This window comes from Lathamus discolor, chromosome 4 (genome assembly GCF_037157495.1).
Source record: "Lathamus discolor isolate bLatDis1 chromosome 4, bLatDis1.hap1, whole genome shotgun sequence".
Classification (NCBI taxonomy): Eukaryota; Metazoa; Chordata; class Aves; order Psittaciformes; family Psittacidae; genus Lathamus; species Lathamus discolor.
In genome coordinates, this window is record NC_088887.1 from 103326476 (window position 1) to 103347686 (window position 21211).

Genomic DNA, 21211 nt, shown 5'->3' on the forward strand with positions numbered 1-21211 from the left:
TCCTTGGTGATAACTTGCTGCTCAGTTCTCCTCCTGGTCTTAAACCTGTTGATTGTGGTGTTTACCACATTCCAGCTGCAGCATATCTATGTGACCCTTTTCGACAAACCATTCCCTCACGGTCTTAAACCTGTTGATTGTGGTGTTTACCACATTCCAGCTGCAGCATATCTATGTGACCCTTTTCGACAAACCATTCCCTCACGGTCTTAAACCTGTTGATTGTGGTGTTTACCACATTCCTGCTCCACCAGCTGCAGCATGTCTATTTGACAAGCCATTCCCCCACAGGTGGGTTCTGAATACAGGGTCAAACTAATGAACATTTATATCAGTATTGGAACAGTTTGGGTTGAGTATATTGAACAAGGATAATTAAAATCCCTGGAGATGAAGCAGAGTATGTGGCAAGACACATAAGACATGTTAAAAGATTACATGTTAGTGGTGTGTTTTAAGTAATGACAAATAAAATTCCTATTTCAGCTTGGTCTCCAAGTTTCTTTAAAAAAATCTGATAATACAATTTCACTTTCAGAGATTCATATTTTACACAAGCAAATTCATTCACAGTGGTTCAGTAGGAAATATTTCAGATTCATTTAGGCAAGCAGGTTTTGAGGAAGTCTTCCAATTTTGGCTGCCTACAAATGCAGAACTGGAAAAATAATTAGATATTGTGCCTTGCCAGTGAAACTGCTGCAGTGATGAAAAATGTGTTTTAACTCCTTATTAACACTGCTGTGAGGTGGAATTTTTAATTATAACAGATTCCTTCTCTGTTGAAAAGTAAAATCTAACATTTAGTATAGTCAAAATATTAACCTGAAAGTTTGTGTGACATGATTCTGACAAAAAGGTTAGCACTTGGAAAAGGCAGAAAGATAAAATCTACTCATACACAATAAGATGATGAAATATCTTACTGTGTATGAGTAAGATATCTCAAAAAAAATCTTGTGTAAGATTTTTTTGATTAAGATAAGATTAAGTACGATGTCTCAGCAAAAGTCTTTGTTACTGTTTGTATAGAGTAGAAAGGCTCATCCCCACCCAAAGACACTGCTTCCAATTAGGCTATGTTCACCAGTACTCAAAAACCTATAATTGTATCTGGTCATTCACAAGTAAGATTCATCTTTTCTAACTTACATGCTCCTAAGATAGGTCACAGAAATTATCATGTTCCATTAACTGCAGAAGGAGCATGGGGTGAATAGTTCACACATATACATCATATTTTTATCTATCTAGTACTAGATGAGTTCAGTCCTCCCAGCAGTGTCTAAAAGTTATTTAGACATGAGCATGTTTGAAAATAAAGTTGGAAAACCTTGAAGCAACATTTTGATTATACGTAAAATCTACTAACCATTTTAGAAAAACATTATGGGCAACTTCACTGAATTCAGAAACAAATAAGGACTTTGAAAATTATACATTAAAGCAGAATAAGATATTAATAATAATACACTAATTCACATATACCTTCCTTATTACTAGCTTAAAAGTCACTTTTGCAGTAGTACATGCATCTGTAAGCATTCTTGGCTTGGATGAAACCTGCAAGAGCTATGTTCCTAAGAGCTAGCAAGATTATTTTATTGATTTGCAGTAAGACATAAATGGCTTTAACTGTTCATGTTTTATTGTATGTGGCTTTTGCCATGTTGGTAAATACTTATCCTAGTTTCAACACTGGAAATTTTTCCACATGAAAGAAAATCTAACTTTTTCTGTATTTTATACCCAGTCAAAGCATGGTTTTGGCAAAAAAAAAAAAAAAAAAAAAAAAAAAAAAGAGGCTATTTAGCTGTTTCTACTACAAATATTCAGCTGAAAGAGACAGTATTCCTAATCTTTATCATGAGTGGAGGACTGGTTACTGGTAAGAAATCAAATCAGAAGTTAAGATGTCTCAAACCCCCATGCATTTACAGTGACAACTTAGTGCATAGGATAAAATTTTAGGATTTTTGTATTCTATGCATACATCACTGTCCATCTGGATCAGGAAAACACTGAATGGGAAGACATGCAGAACAAAATCGAAGTAGGCACAACCATGACGATAGAAGATTTAGAATTACTTAAACCTCTGTGAAACACCTTATATCCCTTTAATTTCTGGAAACTGTAAGACAGTGACCCTTTTGAATATGGTGTAATTACAAGTCATAGCTGCCACTGATTCATCAGTAAGGTTGGGTGAATCGCAGTGTCACTAAATAGGATGGTACCATTTCCCTTTTGCTGAAGAAACTGAAACTTAGTTCTGCAAGCAGAGCATGACTGCTTTTAATTGAAGGCATGAATGCAACTGAAAGGTAAAATCTTATTAGCTGCAGTAGGAATTAGCAACATGGAACAAATTACTCTTAACATTAAAAATTAAAATCGGTAGTGCAATTGGGGTAGTGATCTACTCATTGGCCTGAGGACATTGCTAGTGAGGCTAATGTCTTTCAGCAGTGGAAAAAAGTATCAGCCTAAGGCTTACAGTAAAATGGCTTACCAGCAACCACAGACATCCTTGATCCTCCCTCCTTGCTTATCTGTAGGATACAGATGTTGTTGAAACCAAGTTGGATGTTCTCATCTTAGAGAAGCAGATTGGCAGGGATACCAGAAAATAAATACCTATCCCCTCTATAGGGACCTCAAAAAAAAAAAAAAAAAAAAAAAAAAAAAAAAAAAAAAAAAAGGCAAGCACAGCAGAGAGTGATGATTTAGGCCAGAAAGAACTCACGAAGGCCAGTCAACAAGCTGACAAGTAAGCCTTTTTGATCTTCTGGTAATTTGGATAACTTTAAACAGTCTTCTCTAAAAACACATTAAATTTATTCAGTTTATGACACATTTATTGCAGATTAGGTACTTTCTGCTGCTTTCTCGCCATTGTAAAATCTAATGAACATAGAAACTAATGAAACATTTTGGAAATGAACCATCACAGAGCTGGAGACTGGAGGCGTTACGATTCTGCGTGTTAGCATTCTGTGATTCTGTTCTATTCTAATTACTTCATGCTTACATTTTATCCATTTGACAACAGGAAGAACCAAGAACTCAAATGTAAATATGTTGGGGTTTCTCTTAGTTGTACCAGTTCCTACTGCTCATTGACACCACTGTGTACTCTCAGGAATTTCTTGGTCCTTATCTTGTCCATTTGGTTTCTCAGTAATGTCAAGTCATAGCCTTGGAGTATTTCCTCTTTTTCTCAGCCTTAGTGTTGTTAATGTCAGTTAAATGCCTCCAACCTCTGCAGTAATATTCCGTGCTATAAAGGGACTGCAGTGTTGGTCTTGCTGCCAATAGTCTGTACTTTTCTCTTCTACTTTGTACTTCTGTCTGTAGTTATACAAGAGAACATATTGAAATATTTTCTGGCTGGAAAAACATTCTTATTTATGTGGTGTTCTGAGTTGAAAGCAGAAAGCCTGTGATCAGACCTTTAAGTTGACATTCTTTTGCTTAACGTTACTTTGGGTGTCATCATTTTGTTCCTTTAATCTTAGTCAGCCAGTGGTGAGGGGAAGGACTGGGGCTTCATGCTACATTTCTTTCCTTGCTGAACATAATATAGAAATACCTGGTGTTTCTCTTGGCTGGGCATGCCCACATGAGTGAGAAAGGCAGTGTAACTCTCTTCTGTCAGGAATTCAGATCTATTTCTGATACAGTTTTGGCTTACCAAGGACCCATTGTATAGTTACCAGAATACTGTTGAAGAGAAGATACATATTTATTCATTACCAGTACAGATTCTGTGAAGAAAATATGGTTTTAAAAAACACGCATTTTTTGTCGTGTTTTCCCTCCCTCTTTATGTACATCTAGTTCTCCTACAGCAACATGCGGATTATGGTAATGTCTTAGAGGAGACAACCAGTGGTTGTGTGGTTACTGAGTGGGATCTTTGCCTGCAGTAAAATTTTATTTTCCAAACTAAATGTGACAACAGAATTACATACATAAACTGTTCATAGGAGGTGAGACCTATTTACAACAAACAGCATGGTTGCATTCTACCCATGACTGGAAATCCCTTTAGACTCTAACTAGTCATGAAGATGTGAGTTGCCAGACCCCAGTGTGCACTGAAGTCTTGCCCACATGGTTCTCCACATGCCATACCTCAGCCAATGTCATTTATGAATAAACTTCCAAACCCATAGGAAGCATGGTACTTGACAAAATTTACCATAGCGTTCTCAGTGGTATTTAAACTACTACCTTTTAAAACTTTGTGACATGTGAATTATTGTTGAGAGGAAAAAAAATTGTGCCAAAGAAGTTCATAACTGAGCTCAAAAAGGTTTGTACAAATACAAAAATAGGTAAAGTGAAAAAATTTACATGACAAACTAACGAGAGAGTTGCCCTGACAGCAAAGAGTGCTAACAGCATCTGGGGCTGTGCAAACAGAAGTAGACTCAATAAAGGCAGGGAAATACTTAGTCTCCTGTGCTCTACTCAGGACTTGTGAGGCCATGTCTGGAGTACTGTGTTCATTTTAAAGTCCCCAGTTCAAGGAAGACATCACTGAATAAGAGGCAGTTAGAGGAGGATCATCAGGATGGTGGGAAGCTATAGCATGTGCCCTGTGGGGAAAGCTGGTCTTATTCAGCATGGAGAAGGAGATGGCTTCAGAGGGACCTGCCAGCAGTCCCCAGTGCCAATGGGACATCCTCTCTTCTCCATCAAGATGATGGAGTCATACTCCTTTCTCCCCTTTCTGAAGAGAGGAGTGAGATTTGCTGGGTCTGTCCCAATCACATGTCTATCCCAATCACTGTTATCTTTCAATAATTACTGTAAGTGACTTTGTAATGACATCAGCCAACTCTCTCAGCATCCCTTCTTGCAGGGTGCATCCCATCAGGTCCCATGGACCTACATATGTCTACTTTGCTAAAGTATTCTGTAATCTCTCCCTCTTCCACCAAGGGTAGATCTTCCTTTCTCCAGGCTTTCCCCCTGCTTCTGCCACCTCGGATTCCTGAAGACCAGACTTGCTAGTAAAAAGTGAGGCAAAGAAGCCATTAAGTACTTGAGCCTTTTCCATATTCTGTGTTACCAAGGCCCAGCCTCATTCAGCAGTTGGTTCCGCCCTTGACATCTCTCATCAGGTTCAATTCCAGTTGGGCATTGGTTTCCCTAACTGTGTATCTGCACGCTCTGACTTCCTTCCGGGTTACCTGACCCTATTTCTACCTTCTTTGTACTTCCTTTTTATGTTTGAGTTTTGTCAGGAGCAGCTTGTTCCTCCATAGAGACATCCTGGCATTTTTGTTCATCTTCCTAATTGTTGAATGAAATCTGTTGGAGCTTGGAGAAGGTGGTCCTTGAATGTTAATCAGCTTTCTTGGGTCCCTTTTTCCTCCAGGGCCTTATCCAATGTGGCTCTTTTAAGCAGATACCTGAAGGATCTAAAGTCTGCTCTCCTGACTTCCAGAACTGTGATCTTGTTTTTTGTCCTCCTCCATCCCTTCACAATCTTGAACTCCATAATTTTGTGGGCACTGCAGCCAGGGCCGCCTTCGGCCTTCACATTTCCAGTGAGCCCTTCTTTTTTTTATGAGTGTAAGCAGAGCATTTCTCCTCACTGGTTTCTTTATCACTTGGACCAGGAAGTTGTCACTGATGCTCTCCAGGATCCTCCTGCACTGTTTGTGCCCTGCTGTGTTGTTCCTTAGGTTAGTTGAAGTGTCCCCCAGGTGGACCAGGACTGTGAATGTGAGGCTACTTCAAGCTTTGAGCAGGAAATTGGACTAGAGAACTTCTCATGCCTAGCCTGGATTATCGTATGAACCCATGATTATTGTTCATTTCTCAAATTATCATATGAACATATGGTCATCTGTGTTTCTGCTCCAGTGGGGAGATTTAATGTTCAGCTAGCTGTGAAAGGTAGCTTTCTCATAGGATAATATGCCACTAGTACAGGGTTACTCAAATAACAGGTCATGGTCTGTATGTAGCCCATCAGGACAATATTCAGACTACTCTTAACATCACCCTTTCTAAGGAGACTGAGTGAAGAGTGGTCAAATACCCTAGTGGGTGCAGCCAGCTGCCAGTCTCCGTCTTTCGTAGAAATGTTAGCACCCCTCCATATCGTGTGAGCAGGAGCATTTCTTGCTGGGAGAGGAGGAAGATGGTTGCAAGATACTTTTAGCCTCTGCAGTTCAGGTCACACACACTTCACTTGCACATGAGTGACAAAACTTCAGATGAAGAATAATAACTTTTTAAAAAAAATGTTTTTCTTTTATTTCTGAAGGTTGGTTGAAAATTACTGTCCTGGGTTCAGCAATAGCAGTCATTTTTCTCCTTCTTAGTAGCTAGTGCAGTGCTGTGTTTCGATTTTTTGGCCTGGGAACAGTGCTGATAACGCCGATGTTTTTAGTTGCTGCTCAAATATTTGGTCTGGCCAAGGACTTTCTGAGCCTCATGCTCTGCCAGGGAGGAGGGAAAGCCAGGAGGAAGCAGAGACAGGACACCTGACCCAAGCTAGCCAAAGAGGTATTCCATGCCACAGCACGTCATGCCCAGGAGGTAACCGAGGGTTACCCGGAAGGGCTAGGAACTGCAGGGTTGGAGGAGGTATCGATCGGTGCTTGGCTGGGGGAGTGGGGTGAGTTATTGGTCAGCTGGTATTGAGGAGTTGTATTCTTTCCTCTTGTTATGTCCTTTATCATTATTATTATTGGTGGTAGCAGTAGTGGTTTGTGTTATACCTTAGTTACTAAACTGTTTTTATCTCAACCCGTGGGAGTTGCATTCTTTTCAATTCTCCTCTCTGTCCTCCCGGGTGTAGGGAGAAGGCAAGAAGGGGGGGAGTGAGTGGATGGGCTGTGTGGTTTATGGCTGACTGTTTAAACCACAACAATTACATAAGGTTTGTCTTGAGTATTGTCCTCAACAGCATTATATCACTAGGATGGAAAGATAACCTGAATGTGCATTTAGCTGACTCTTCTTTCCTTTCATACCACTTTTCACCTTTCCAGTACTGTGAGAGGAAATACACATTCTACAGAATCTTATCTCTACCCTCATTCTAACTCTGGGTGCTTATAAGGTATTGAGGGAACTTGGATGAGCATTAATACTTATAATAAGATGAGAGTTAAACTTTATAGCATGAATTGCAAGAGAGGGATGCAGATAGTTGTTTTCTTTATATGTTGGAAACAGAAAAGCTTTTTACATAGTAAAGTATATTACAAAAAGTAGTTAGCTGTTTTCTTTACAGACTCTTCAGTTTTTCTACTAAGCAAATGGTTATATTCTAATGGTTCTAGCTTGATTGGGTCATTCTACTTGAGTCTTGTTGTTTGTTGACCCTTGGAATATTCAGTTCCCTTACCGATGAATTCTTGCGAATGGGGCATACTCTGGGATTACATCCTAGTTTTATAAGATCAAATAAGTTGGCTGCTAGGTGTTTGGACATTTAAAATCTTTGTTTACAATAAGGTAAAGAACCTGTTAACATTCCACATATATAGATGGTTTCTGGAGCAGCTGTTTATGCCAGCACATCAATGTAAGGTTCCTGCTGTGGTTACCTAGTGAAATCTAATTGAAAGCTTTCATCTGATTCCTCCTGTTTTCAGTTGGTAATTTCCTCTTGCAACAGAGTAAATGTTTTTCTCCGTTTCCACTCATTGTTCAGTATAAAATCAGAGTAGTCATCAATGAATCACATAAGATGTCAAAAGAAAGAAGCTACTATTGGGTATCAGGAAGGTGGGAGAGTTTGAGAAGAAAAGCTTCTCTGGGAAGACCAGGGCGTTTATCTGGCCCTCTCAGCTGTGCTGGATAATCCCTCAGTAATACATCAGTTCTTGCTTCTATTTCCTTCAAGAACTTGACAAAAGACAAATAGTTAGGGCAGCCAAGAGAAATACTTTTCATGACATCATTCTCTGGTGGATATTTTTAAGTTATTTAGTTATGCTCAATTTTATTTCTTTGTTCTTTAATATGTCTAAACCATGTTACAGACTGAACTGATCTGTGAAGACTAAATAATGTGCAGACTCGTACATGGTATTTTCTGACTAGGGAGAAAAAAAATCTTGTTTCTCTTAACCTGTGTTGAGGAACCCTCAACCATGGAAAGAAAATGGGGAATAGGTCTGATATAGTACTGTATGTTTACTGGTGTATTTTTAAACAGGTGAGGTATACTGACATCGTCAGGTGAAGACAGTATAAGCATTGCTGCATACTTCTAGTTGTATGTGGGCTAAGAAGTGAAAATATTTTTTCCCCCAACTGTATAATATGTCTGGTGATTAATTCAGTATCCATTACAAGTGCAAGACATCAGTGTTTTACACACTAAGTTCTTTCATCCTCTGGCCAAGAACCATTTTGCAGGCATAATGCAAAAATGCCTAGAGCTGTGTGGGTGTATATAGACTCTAACCTGAACATCTTGAAGTGTTCTCAAGTGGGAGGGTAATTTCGCCTCTTCATTGATTTTACTGATGTTTCTTATGAGCAAGTAGTGCCATTTCCCTCAACCTGTGATGAATCGCATGTGCTATACAATGTGGGCTGTTGCTCACCGGAGGATTAAGCAGGAGCAACAAACCTACTTCACTTTCTTCAAACCTTTCATGAGTGACAGACACCTGCATCATCTTATACAGTCCTAACATTTTGATGTATAAAAGCAGCCTTCCGGTTCATCCAGAGGAGACTGCCTAGGTCGACAGAAGTGCTTACATTGCATTTGGATTATTTACAGCAAAGAACACTTGTGCTGAAATCCTCAAAAGCAAATAAATTTTATGTATAGTCTCAGCACTGTTAAATTAAGCTATCCTAAGTACCTGCAGTAACCATGGTATCTAAAAGTCTGGATTACTGCAGCAGTTCTTTGTCTGAGATGTGGTACATACTGTACTTTGATTTTAATGGAGCCATTTATACAGATTTTATATTTTCCTATAAAACTCCTCAAGGTGAATGAAAACAAGTGTGGGCTAAAAGTTTGTGCTTTTCAGTGCTTTTTCTATTGCAGAATTTTGCTGGCTTTCTTAATTGCTAAATTATGCAGTTTCTTTGTCTTTTAGAATGTCGGGTGGTGAAATCCACTTCCTATACCAAAATAGCTTCGACTTCCCGTAGAAGCACCACCAAGAGCCCGGGCCCATCCCGACGCAGCAAGTCTCCTGCTTCTACTAGCTCAGGTAAAGCACATAAGAAATCTTCCTTAACAACAGCAACCAATCTGTTCCAATACAATTGACAATGCATTTAAAATTCCATGTTTCTGAGGAAAAACATTGTATATATGAAACAGTCCACAGTAAAAATTCACTTGTTTTCTTAGGTGTATCTGAGATGAAGCGTCTTCCCAATACGAAATGGTTCTTCACTGTTCTATAACTCATGATTTGGCATTACCATGGTTCAGTTTACTTTATTTTCTGTGCATGATTTTGGTGCCAGTACCTAAGCACTGACAAAAGAAGGTATTCTTTGTACTAGAAACTGAATGAGCACAATGCAGAAAGTAGTCCGAGTTACACAGCATAAGTTCAGTGGTTGATTTTGCAATCGTCTGTTGTGTTTCTGAGAGTGTTAAGAGGCAGCAGTGAGGAAAGGATAGGTTGAAGACAACAAGAATATTGAGGAAAGGGCGGCAAGACAGAGAAAGAATGCAATTATGGATGTGAATGTGAGGTGCAAAGATAGCTGAGGACCAAAGAAGTCAGAGTTGACCTAACAAGTCGGTGGTACAGGCTGGAGAAGACACAGCAAAAAGCTTTAGAAAGGTCAATCTGAAGGGTCTTGATTTGACTGCCTTTGGAGTTGCTCGCACTGAACAGTGTATGACTAGTTCCTCCCTGCATCTTTTTCCAAAGCAAAACAAATAACTAGACAAAAAATGCATTTGGTAGTTTGCCAGTATTGGTGCCTAAAAATACAAGTAATACTTGGTGTGTGCCAGTTGAGTAGTCCCAGTCCAGCATTTCTAGCATTGCTTGTAAGTTTGGATTTTCCGAGAGGCAAGTTAGAGCTATCTGAAAGTCACTTCACTCTTTCTGCCCTGTCTTTTGCCAAGAGGGAAGTGAATGTCATACTGAGTTCTACAACAAGCACCGTAAGGTCTTTTTTAGGGATGTGATGAGAACAATGGTGCTTCTAGCTGGTTTCACAGAGGTGGGGGCATGGGCCACCTGGAACCATATTTTTTACAGGAAGACTAATTTGAGAAAAAATGCTTTGTTACTCACAGATGGAGGAAAGTGGGAGAGACAGAGATGAAGGTGTAGATGTGGGTAGCAGGGCTGGGGGGCAATGTGCCACCTGCACATCCTAAGAACAGCTGAAATAGAGAAACCTGAAAAGAGGTAATGGTAAAAGGTATCAAGTGCTAGGAACAAGGTCAGAGTAGTGCTTTCTTAAGCATATAATAAGTATCTTTCTTTGTAGATAGGTGGAACAGAGTTTAACTTTAGCAGGGGAGGCCCTTTTCAGTGTGTGATTGTTACGGACTCTCTCTGGTCTTTTTCTGATGAATAGTCATTTGGGAGTACAGGTAATGGACACTGAATGCTGTATGTTCACTTCTATATGGAATAACTATCCTGCTATGCATAAAAAATGTTTTTGCCATGGGACTAGCAACATTTTTGCCATGTTGACTAAGTGATGCCTTTGTTGGGTTTGGTCCTGAGCGAAATAGTACTGGTTTTACATAAAAATGCAAGGGAAGGATAGGTAAGTAAATCTTAATTTCCTGTAGGTCAGTTTCATGGCAGGTCTGAGCAGAGTACCATTACATGTTCAATTACTGCAAAAGATTAGGGAATTATTTTACATCTTTTTTTTTAGAAAAAGTAATGCTTTCATTATGCCATAATAATAATGTATCATTAAATTTCTAGCAAGAAAAGAAACAGTGTAGTGGAGACATTAAAAATGCAAACGATTTTGGATGGTTCTGTGCTTATGACAAATTTACCCATCTTAAAAATATCCTTTGTAAAAACGATAAAATTACAGGAAACAAACACATACTAGTCTGTCAAAAGATGGTCCATGACCTGGCCTATTTGACATAATCATTTGGACACTGTAATTAATTTTTCTTAGAGAAAGACATTGGGCAAAGCCCTACAGGAATGTATAGGATGCTAACAGAACAGTCTGTCAACCGGTAGGAGCATGGGTGAAGAGTTTGACCACCCTGTCTGTAAAGAATTGCTTCCTAATGTCCAGTCTTAACCCTAATAATAATATAATGTTATTGTGATGTAGTGATATTGTGGTATAGTGATGCTAACATGTCATCACTATATTTTACTTTATTTTAGTTATTAAATTGTTATAAAACTACTGTTAGGGATTTTTCTTTCATTAGGGATAAATACTAAAGAAAAACAATAGATTCTTTGCTCAGATCAAAGATCATACACATTCCAAAATGAAAAGGTGTATCATTTTGTGAAGAGTTGTATCATAAAAGAAAGTTGAGAAAAGTAGGGGTAAAGGGCAGGCAGAAAGCATTATTGATAGTGTACCCTTGAGAAAAAAGCAAAGCAAGCTTTATGGAGAAGAGCATGTTGATAATTAGAAAAAAAACCCTCATTCCTCTTGTTAGATTCTTGCTGTATTTTGAAAAGGCTACTCATTCTTGCTACGCAAAAAGATCAGATGGCTGCCTTAGTCATGAATTCATGTCCATATCAAGCTGATGCACATGGATAACTACATGGGCCAAAACCAAAAAGTTGCATAGACAAAGACTGTGTCAAAAAAAGAATAAAATCTCAAATTCGGATATTAAAACATTATTTTTCTTCTCATCAGGCACAGGATAACTGATTGGGATTCATTATTTTTAGAGTTAGTGCAGGTACGGTCATAGGGTCATTTCCCCATTGTTAGGGAAGCAGATGTGTAAGTGAGCCTGGGACATGTAGATAGTCTGCTTTGATTTAAGCACTTAAATACCATCCTCAAGAACTATTTCCTTTCTTTGACATAGAATTTCAAGTGGTAAGTGGATTAAACCAAGTTTTGGGTTGAACTGAATGTTTATGAATACAATGAAGTCTACAAGTCCTTTGTTCTGAGCAAATAACCATATGGGGTAATGAATTTTCCAAAATTCAGTCCAATAGCTTTTGAAGTTGTTTACAAAAATTAAAGGGGTTATTTTGTGGGATTGCTCAGTTTATTGATTTTCTTTACTGTCTTTGTCTCATTTTCACATCTCTATGTTTGGAGCAGTACCATTTTATCTAAACTGATGCCTTGAAGACAAATTCAGTAATGTTAACAAATGATTTTTAGAGAAAATTCTTCTTAAAGGCCGGAGTGTCCCCTCTCCTGGAAAAAACCCCAAGCACTGGGGGCAAAGAGCTCTTAGTGACATTCCCAAAGTTTTTAGATAACTTCACCCTTTGGAGGTGCCTTTCTCTCTCCATTGCCTATAAAGGCAGCATCCTCATCAAGCTTGAAAGCCCCATACAGAACCTGCCATAAAAACACTGTCCAGCTTTGCAGGTACATGGCCATGGGAGTAATAACATGGGAACAATGGGATAAAAAATACTATCCCACAGGCTCTGTGGACAGCCACAGCAGCATGGGGGAAAGAGTAGAGCTATGAGTGAAAAGCAGGCGGCATGCTTGGAGAGAAAGACCCTTAGTGATACCAGAGGCTACGTTAGTGCTCAGTGCCATGCAGGTTCAAATCTGTGCTCTGGTCAACTGAGGGCAAGGTAACATGTCAGTCTGTAAGGGAATGGGAGACACACTCTTCCCACCCTTTCTTGAGCTATACAACCTATAGCAAGCAAAAAAAGCTGCATAGAAGCATAGAACAGTTAGGGTTGAAAAGGACCTTAAGATCATTTAGTTCCGCCCCACCTCACACTAGACCATGTCATCCAAGGCTCTGTCCAACCTGGCTTTGCACCATTTCTTGATATATTTAAGAAGAATGTGTGCCTTTCCATAGGTGTTCACTTTTCTTTCTTCAATCTATGTTTTTTTTCATTTTGTTGTGGGTTTGTTTGTTTGTTTGTGGGTTTTTTTTTTTGGGGGGGGGGGGGTGTGTTTGTTTGTTTGTTTTGTTTTGTGTTTTGTTTCTGAACATAGCATATGCTTCATGTGCTTAAGATTTTCCTGGTAGCCTCCCTGGCTCCTGAGAGCAGATGCATCCTATTTCTATATAAAAACACAGAATCCTTTTTTTTTTAAGAGTACGTGCAAGCTAGGAAGATCTGTGGTAAGGGCTGACTTCTCCATTATGTGTTGTGTTGAGTTTTTTATTTACATCTGACAGTGTTCCAAAACAGTACCACAAGACAGCAGTCTCGCTGCAGGAGGACCTCTTTCTGGTTTTTCACAAATGCATTTGAGGCTTCTGATTCAAAATGCTTTCAGTCTAAATAGAGAAGAAAAACAGAAAGATAGTATGACCTCCCAGGCGGGCAGAGGGCTGAAGTCTGGTGCCAGGTTGAACAGATAATCCTGCCTCTATTTAATTTTCCTGATGTCTTCTTAAAGGCTGTAAAACAGTTTGATTTTTTGTTTGTTTGTTTAGTTTGTTTTTGGTTTTGTTCTTGGCATCAAGTACTATTTAGGAAAGGACATCAAAACAGAGATGTTAAATTTTGGTGAGATCAAGCGTCAGCTTGTTGCTGGTGACTGAAAATTATGAACGTCTGACAGCTACTCAGTACCTGTCAGCTTCTGCCCAGCTACCAATTAACGCCATTGGTGGCAGCCCCAGTGCAGGTGAAGAGACAACAGGTTTGAAGAAAGCAGTGCTTACTTCTTCATGATCATTAGTTTTAAGAGAAGCATGAGACTTTTGGAATTATTGTACCATTAGTCCATTAAATTAAGGAAAGGTACTGATTTGGATGAACTCTTTTTAAGCTTCTGAAATGCCAACTCTAACTTTCAGGGTTTGCTGTCAAAGACAACTATTTCCTTTTTTTTTCCTTCTTTTTTCTTTTCAGTTTGAGCACCTCCTTTCAAATTTTTTCCTTCTCACTTTTCCTCCCCTCTGAGCTATCTCCTGTTCCCCTCAAACTTCCCCTCCCCCCAGAATATTTTCAATGCTTGAAATGTTATTTGTAACAGCAACTCGTTTGGTGTGGAGTTATTTAGGATTTTCAGTTATTTAGTTCAGCAAGCATCTATTTCAAGAGTAACAGGGTTGATATGTACCTGTTCCGAATGACAAAGGGAATCTATGTGAAGAATGAATAAAGTAGGTGGTATTACCAAGGGCTGCGTGGTTGTTGGGGTTTTTTAACAGTGAAGCTACAGGTCAAACTAAAGCCTGATCAAGACTGTAGATGTACCCTAAAGAAAAAAAGGGGTTTAGGATATGGAAATTGGATCTTACTGAAAGCTTCTCTAGAGCAGATGCCTATGCTATTCTCAGGTAGCCAGGAAAAAGGAGGTAGATGTGTTCTTCTGAAAAAAAAAATCATGTTTTTATTTAGTTTGATAGTTGATCAACTATCCTAGGCTGTTATCCAGAAGCAGTTTTTCTTCAGCCACCTGACTCAAGAAGGTCTTTTGGATCCCAAAGGAAGGAACATGATGTATCATATTGTCTTTGGCGAGGTGACATGTTTTTATTCACACGGTTATAGGTACTCAGCTGACAGATTTTGTAATAAATATGATTAATCAAAACTTTCCTGGAGCCAAGAGTACAAACCCATGGGAGCGACGGAGTCATCCTACAGACACAGGGATTTCCATATTATTTTTCCTTTTATCGTGGCTTCCTTTTAATTTTTTTATTTATGGTGTTTGTATTTGATACAAACCATTAAAAAATTAAGTTCTATCATTTTATCACCTGTAACAACAAAAAAAAAAAAGAGTTTGTAAGAGAAATAGGTTTGGCCAGACAGAATAGTTTAACCTCCTTAAAGGATTAAAAAGTTAAATTGCATATGAACATCCTCAGAGTTGGTACTCATTCACACAGACTGATTTGGGAATCCTAGTATTTCCAATTAGGCAAAACAGTTCAAAGGAGAGATTTTTATTAAATCTCATATACACATAGATGTTCTCTTCATTAGGTACTACGTGAAATTAGCCAAGATCATAGATGTCAGCCGTACTCTAATGAAATGGAAAAAAAAAAAACGAGGCATTTACCCACCTTCTGAGGCTACAAAAAAAAAAAAAAAAAAACCAAAAAACCAACATTGATTCCAAGGAACAGTATTTTCAAGAAAGTCTCCTGTCTTCTGAGATATAAGGCATGTCTGCAATGTTTAGGTGTCTGCAGCTATTCTCTGCTTGATAGTGCGGACATAGCTGACTTCAGATTGAGGTAGAAGTGTTATCATAGTGCATGCTACAGCATGGGTGTATCACACAGCATATCACACAGCATGGGCTGAGCTCTGCACTGTTTGGGATACATTGTACAGCTACCACAGGTACCAGTGACTTGCAAGGACTCAGGTATTGATGGCTGCTGGGATGGGAATGTAAACCTGACCTGAAGGTGACCCTTTCTGCTGACATTTCTCACCTGTTGATCTGTTGATCAGATGAAGGCTCTGTATGGGTCTACCAAGCCTTGTCTTCAGTGGCAGACAGATCTTGCATCTGCATAACTTCTTGACACAAACTCTAAAGAAGATTGAATGTAAAAAGGACAGTTTTAATACCAGTTAAAACAAATGCAGTACTGATTATGTGGCATTTTTCTCAAGCAGTTGCATGCTTAGGTAGAACATAAAAAGCCTTATCTTTATGGGAAGTGATAATGAGGGCATTTGCTCAATGTAGTGTTCTGGACAAACTGTCTTTTGGATTGAAGACAAAGATGACGAGATGTATACAAGCAGAATACAAAAGCAGAAGGAATTAGAAGGCAACGTATGGTTTGTTCCCTAACTACTTTTTAACTACATAATCTTATTGAGACAAAAATGTTGTTTTGGAAAGGACAGTGACAAAACTACAGGTGTAATTGAGACAAGATCAACTAGTGATCTTGTATCACCGTTTTCTAGCTGACGGTTGCTGAATATGACCTAGACATAATGTGATTTCTGTAAGTAATTTTTCAATTCAACTTGTCCCATAAGTAAGTTGTGGCTGTGAAAAAAAAAGCCTGCACGATTCCTTTCCCATTGTCTCTTCTTGCCTCTTTGCAAACACACTTGTGTTTGGCAAACTACTTTTGTAATCACAGAGTTGTCTCTCTGTTCTGTAGAGTACAAGATGCTAATGCATCAACAGACAGTTTTATAGGAGAGTATGATTTTAATACAGTGCAATGGCACTGGCAGCTTCTCAGACTGGCACTTGATACTTTAATACAGCTTTGTGCACTTTTTGGTTTACTTAATAAAAAGATGCCCTATCAAAATTTATTTATTGGAATGCCTTCAGAGTATTTTTTGTTTGTAGCATTTTCACTGGTTTATAAACTTCATCATATGAAAGCGTATTTTGCATTTATCTCAGTAGATGATGGTATCCAGGTTTAGCATTCTGCTTTATGGGAGTTTCTGCCTTCATGTGTGTGCCAGTTGCTGGAAAAGCAAAGACAGGTCCTTGCCTTGTTATGCATCCTCAGCAAGAAAGGACAGTAAGGAAAGGAGTTCACAGCTAAGCAGTTGCATACATCTGCTCAGAGCAGCCACAATAATTTTGTTATTGTTTTAGCCTTTTAATACAGTTTTTACCTGTGAAATTCTGAACAGATAAATCTTTTTCATGATACGATGAGAGGGTGTCATCTGTTAAGCTGAAGTCTCTGACCCCTGCCATTTTGTGAATAAAGAATGACAAGAAACCTCTTGCCTCACTCAATAACATGATTAATCACAACAGTGATTTACCAATTTCATATGTCTTTATCTACAGCAAGGTTCCTTATAGGCATATGTGCTGTATGAGTCAGTGAGAAATGCAGTGCAGATACTGGACAGGATTGCAGTTTCCAAACAGAATGCATTCCACCTAGAACTGGATTTTAGAACTGTTTGGACTATATTTCTGTACTTACATGGAATACATTATTATTAAAAATTACAGTTTTTGTTCACTTAATTATTGCCATGCTATCTGGTCATGAGTGGCATATGTAAGAATGGTATAGTGATTGTAAATGGAGTTCAGGAAGGAGGGTCAAAATCAGTCCAGTCTCTTCCTGCTACACAGCACCTAATATCAATTCTATTTGCAAATAGTATAATGACTCAAAAAGAACTAGATTCAGAGGTGGAATGGCCAGCAAGCCATATACAAGGTGATAAAAAGGAGGGCTCCTGGGGTGGACTGGGGAATTATTCAGAATTATCATTTCTCCCCTGCTGTGACGTCTGTCTTAAGCATTACATCAATAATATCAGTAGTAATGTATATCTCCAGGTATGCAGAACATAATTGTGGTCTGAAGACAGACAAAATGGTTTGCAGAGAGGGTTTATTCTGCCAGAACGTAAAGCCTAAGTAGGGAGGTGGTAGAGATTAAATGACTTGTCTGATGTGCAGGTTGGGAATAGAATCCGTCACCCAAGTCTTTGTTCAGGTTGACTGTAATGTAGACTCTGTATGGCTTTCAGTTATCAGAGTTTATTTAATGGAGTTCTACTCTTGAAATAAAATCCACCAAAATTCATAGGTGGGGGAATTTTGATGATTTTGCTTCATCTCCAGCATATCCTAAACCTCTGGGTGTGTGGGTTTGGATTCACCTTGCCTAACTTTACAAGTCTACACTGCAGTGAATACTTCTAGTACATTGTTCATCAGGTCCGTTTTAGATGGTTGCTTGCAGATGGAACAGCTCATGCTATGAGAGCAGCTTGGTTAAAAATAAGGTCCATAAAACTACTTCAGATGTAGAAGCCAATAAAATAGGTACCTAAAGATTACTAAAAGGAATCTCATCCTCAGTGGTAATATTCATGTCTAGAGTTTCCTAAACAGCTCTCTATGAGGAGACCTTGTACACTCACAAAAATCCTGGTATGTGTTTTAAGTATTTATCACCTTTGTATTTTGGATATGGATAAGGAGGTGAGCAAGCTCCTTTTAAATCTCATGACGGCCTTGATCCATTAATTGGGCTCTTTATTTCACATATTACAGACAGCCAACGCAAGCACAACTATCATAATTTTCCTTTTTAAAAAGTGCTGTTGGAGACAGCATTGGTGCTTAGCTTAAACACTCTTAATGGTGGCAAGTGAGTAATTTTTAGGGTTTATAATACTTTGTTTCTTCTTGATACTACTCATCAAAGTGGTACATGTGGGAAATACATCAAGAGTTAAATACACCAGTGAATCTATTTATCTAGTTCCACCTGGTAGTCTCAAGTCTTTGTCTTCAGGACAGAAAAACTGCACTAGTAATTCTAAGAAAAACTGTTGTTGAAATTTATGAGGAAGGAGTCATTCTGTAAGGAACAGGAACTGGTGCCTTGTGCTACAATGTTTTATGAAAGTGTACCTGTTACCTTAAGTTTTCTCATAATAATAAGACCTAAGTTGGTTTAAAGAGAAGGCAGAGCACTAGTATTGTTACACAGCAGTCTTGAGAACTAGCTCTATGTGAATAGTAGTAGTTTCATATTAGCTTCTAAATAACACCAATTTTATTTACAAGAAGTCCTTTAAAACTTTAAAAGTTTGAGATTCCAAAAAGCTCATTTTTCATGTCTTCATCTTGCCTTTTTCCTCAGTTATTTTGGAAGTATTGATAATAAGTTTTATTTTAGCCATTTTGGCCAGACCTACTGAGTGCTTTGCTGAATACTGTATGAACTTCAGTGAATGTGTCTGTATGTGTCTGCTTTCCCACACACACTTAGTACAATATTTGAACTAGTTCTGATACATGCAAACCATTGTCCTCTGTGTAAAGAGAATCCAAAGCCTAGATGAGTGGAATGGTTTTCTAGAAAATCAGCTTACTGAAATCCATTTAATGTATCTTGTTGTTCCTATGATTATAGAAATATGTTGCTCCTTTTCCTTGAACAGTGCCTTGCACAAAGTGATGTTGAGATTTGATACTCATAACACCTAAGCACTATTAACTGATCATTATTTATCAGACAGTATAATGTGTTTCACTGCTGCACGTGACATGGTAGGTATACATGTTTCTTCCTATAATGTGTAAGCCCATTATTAACCAGTGAGAAGAATGTATTTATGTAAAAAGTAAGAAAAATCTATTTAAAATCCCTACTGCATTATCCAAAGGAATTAGCATTTGCTTGATTGCCAGTCAGCCAAGGTTTTACAAGAGTTATTGTCATTTTGATTTTTGGATGAATCATTTGGTATATTGCCCCAAAGGCACCTCATTATGATTCAGTGCACAGCATAGAAAATTGCTTTGGCTTTCGGGGCTCCATGGAAAGCGAGTGGGGGTTGCAGTGGCTCAGCATTGTGAAGCAGCAGCATTGTGCTTAATTGACACCTTTGATGTATCCCTAAGACAGCACCTGCACCTCCCACTGCTGCTCTGAAGACGTCAGGCTTACGCAGAAAAGGCTTCTGCTTATGAATCCTGCATCGCATTCAGCTCACTCTGTGAGCAACCCCAGCTATCCTTAACTAATCCCGTTGCTTCTCAGTTTGGCTACAGCTTGGCTTAGTACAGAGCAGGAATTTTGCTGCTTGCTATTGTCAGGTTAAACAGTAAGATTTTGTCCATGTTAGAACACATAGAAGGTAAGTCAAATGCCTTGTTGTTATCCTAGTATGTAAATATTCTCCTAAGATTCAGAATCTGGGAATCTGATTGTTGATTCTTTTTTCCTGGTGCTGATAAATGTGGACTGTGATATAACAATTGCTTGTTGAAGAATATTTACTTATATGTGAGATACATGCTTTGTAGTGTTTCTGTCAGTGATTCAGTATGAACATTATTGATAGCCTCTCATGTTGTTGTAGTAGAATTCTGTCCTCTGCTGGTATTGTTTTGTTAATTTAATGAATAATGTCACATGCATGCAAAAGATGGCTTCTAAAATGATCAGCACTAACATATATGAAGGAACTTACCTATTTGAGAAAGTGGGATGCTTTGCTGTAAGTCAGACTTACATGCCTCTACAAAGCCCTTCTGGGTTAAGTCTGAGGTGACGTTTGGGTGAGATAGTATTGCAAAAATCTCTTCAGATGAATGAGTGAGGAGCAACAACCAGCTGATATGTTCTTGCAACCAGTATTGCTTTAAAATTTTGGTGGGTGGCGCTTCAAGCCATAAGTAAATGGAATTAAAATGTTTACATTAGCAAATGTTTGTTAAGGTTAACAAAGCACCTTGCTCCCCATCACTTTCAAGTACAGGAACAAATACAATGCAAGAAAACATGATCATGTTCTCTGCTGTTGACTAAACAATCTTTTCAGGTTTGTTGATCACTTGCTTGCGCTCTGTATAAAAATTGGCTTCATGAACCAAAACTCTAAGGCAATAGTTCTTTTGTGAATTACCTTATTTAATGTTTAAAACATTAAGCAAAACCAAATTAATCTATTCAACAGAGAATGAAAAGAAATATGTTGATTCAACTATTTCTTTGCTTTAAATAATGCCTTGTATTTATTTTTTCCATTTATTGTTATTTTAGTGAATGGAACCCCTGGTAGCCAGCTTTCTACTCCCCGCTCTGGGAAGTCTCCAAGCCCATCTCCCACCAGCCCAGGAAGCCTACGGAAACAGAGGGTAAGGAAATAAGAAAACTGATTTCTGAGCATGGCTGGGGAGAGTCTGGCATAAGCATTGTTATCCGATAGGCTTCTCCCCACTCCTTGTGTGTAGAGTCATAGGGTGGAAGAGCCTGGCTACAGTCCTTGTTGTTTTTGTACAACACACTGAAGTGGAATACTACTGTTCTGTGTCTGTCCAAAGGCTAAGTATGCTGCAAATTTGTTTCTCCTTCAGGGGAAAACCAGGGATATCTTTCTCCTGTTTTACGAAACTTTTGTCTTGTTTTGTTTTAGTTTCTTTTACCAAATGTTTCACAACTGGAAGGAAATGTTCACATTGTCAAAGACATATTTTGTTTTGTTCTTAATTTGCCATAGGCATTATGTCACTTACAAAACCTACAGTTTTGATTTTGAAGCAAGGTGAAAGAATGCACTGTGGAATTTAGAAGCAGATTAGCTGTGGTATCATAGCCTTGTGCAATGAAGATACTATC

The 21211-nt window shown here is 38.5% G+C and overlaps 1 protein-coding gene across 5 annotated transcripts in view; it reads left to right on the top strand.

Annotated features, from left to right (window-relative positions):
- DCLK1 (doublecortin like kinase 1) overlaps positions 1-21211 on the top strand; it is a 250495-nt gene that overhangs the window by 167470 nt on the left and 61814 nt on the right. For all 5 annotated transcript variants that reach the window (XM_065678389.1, XM_065678390.1, XM_065678394.1 and 2 more), the window contains 2 exons: positions 9099-9215; positions 20636-20730. In XM_065678389.1, coding sequence (XP_065534461.1) covers positions 9099-9215; positions 20636-20730 — 212 coding nt within the window. The remainder of the gene's footprint in view (positions 1-9098; positions 9216-20635; positions 20731-21211) is intronic.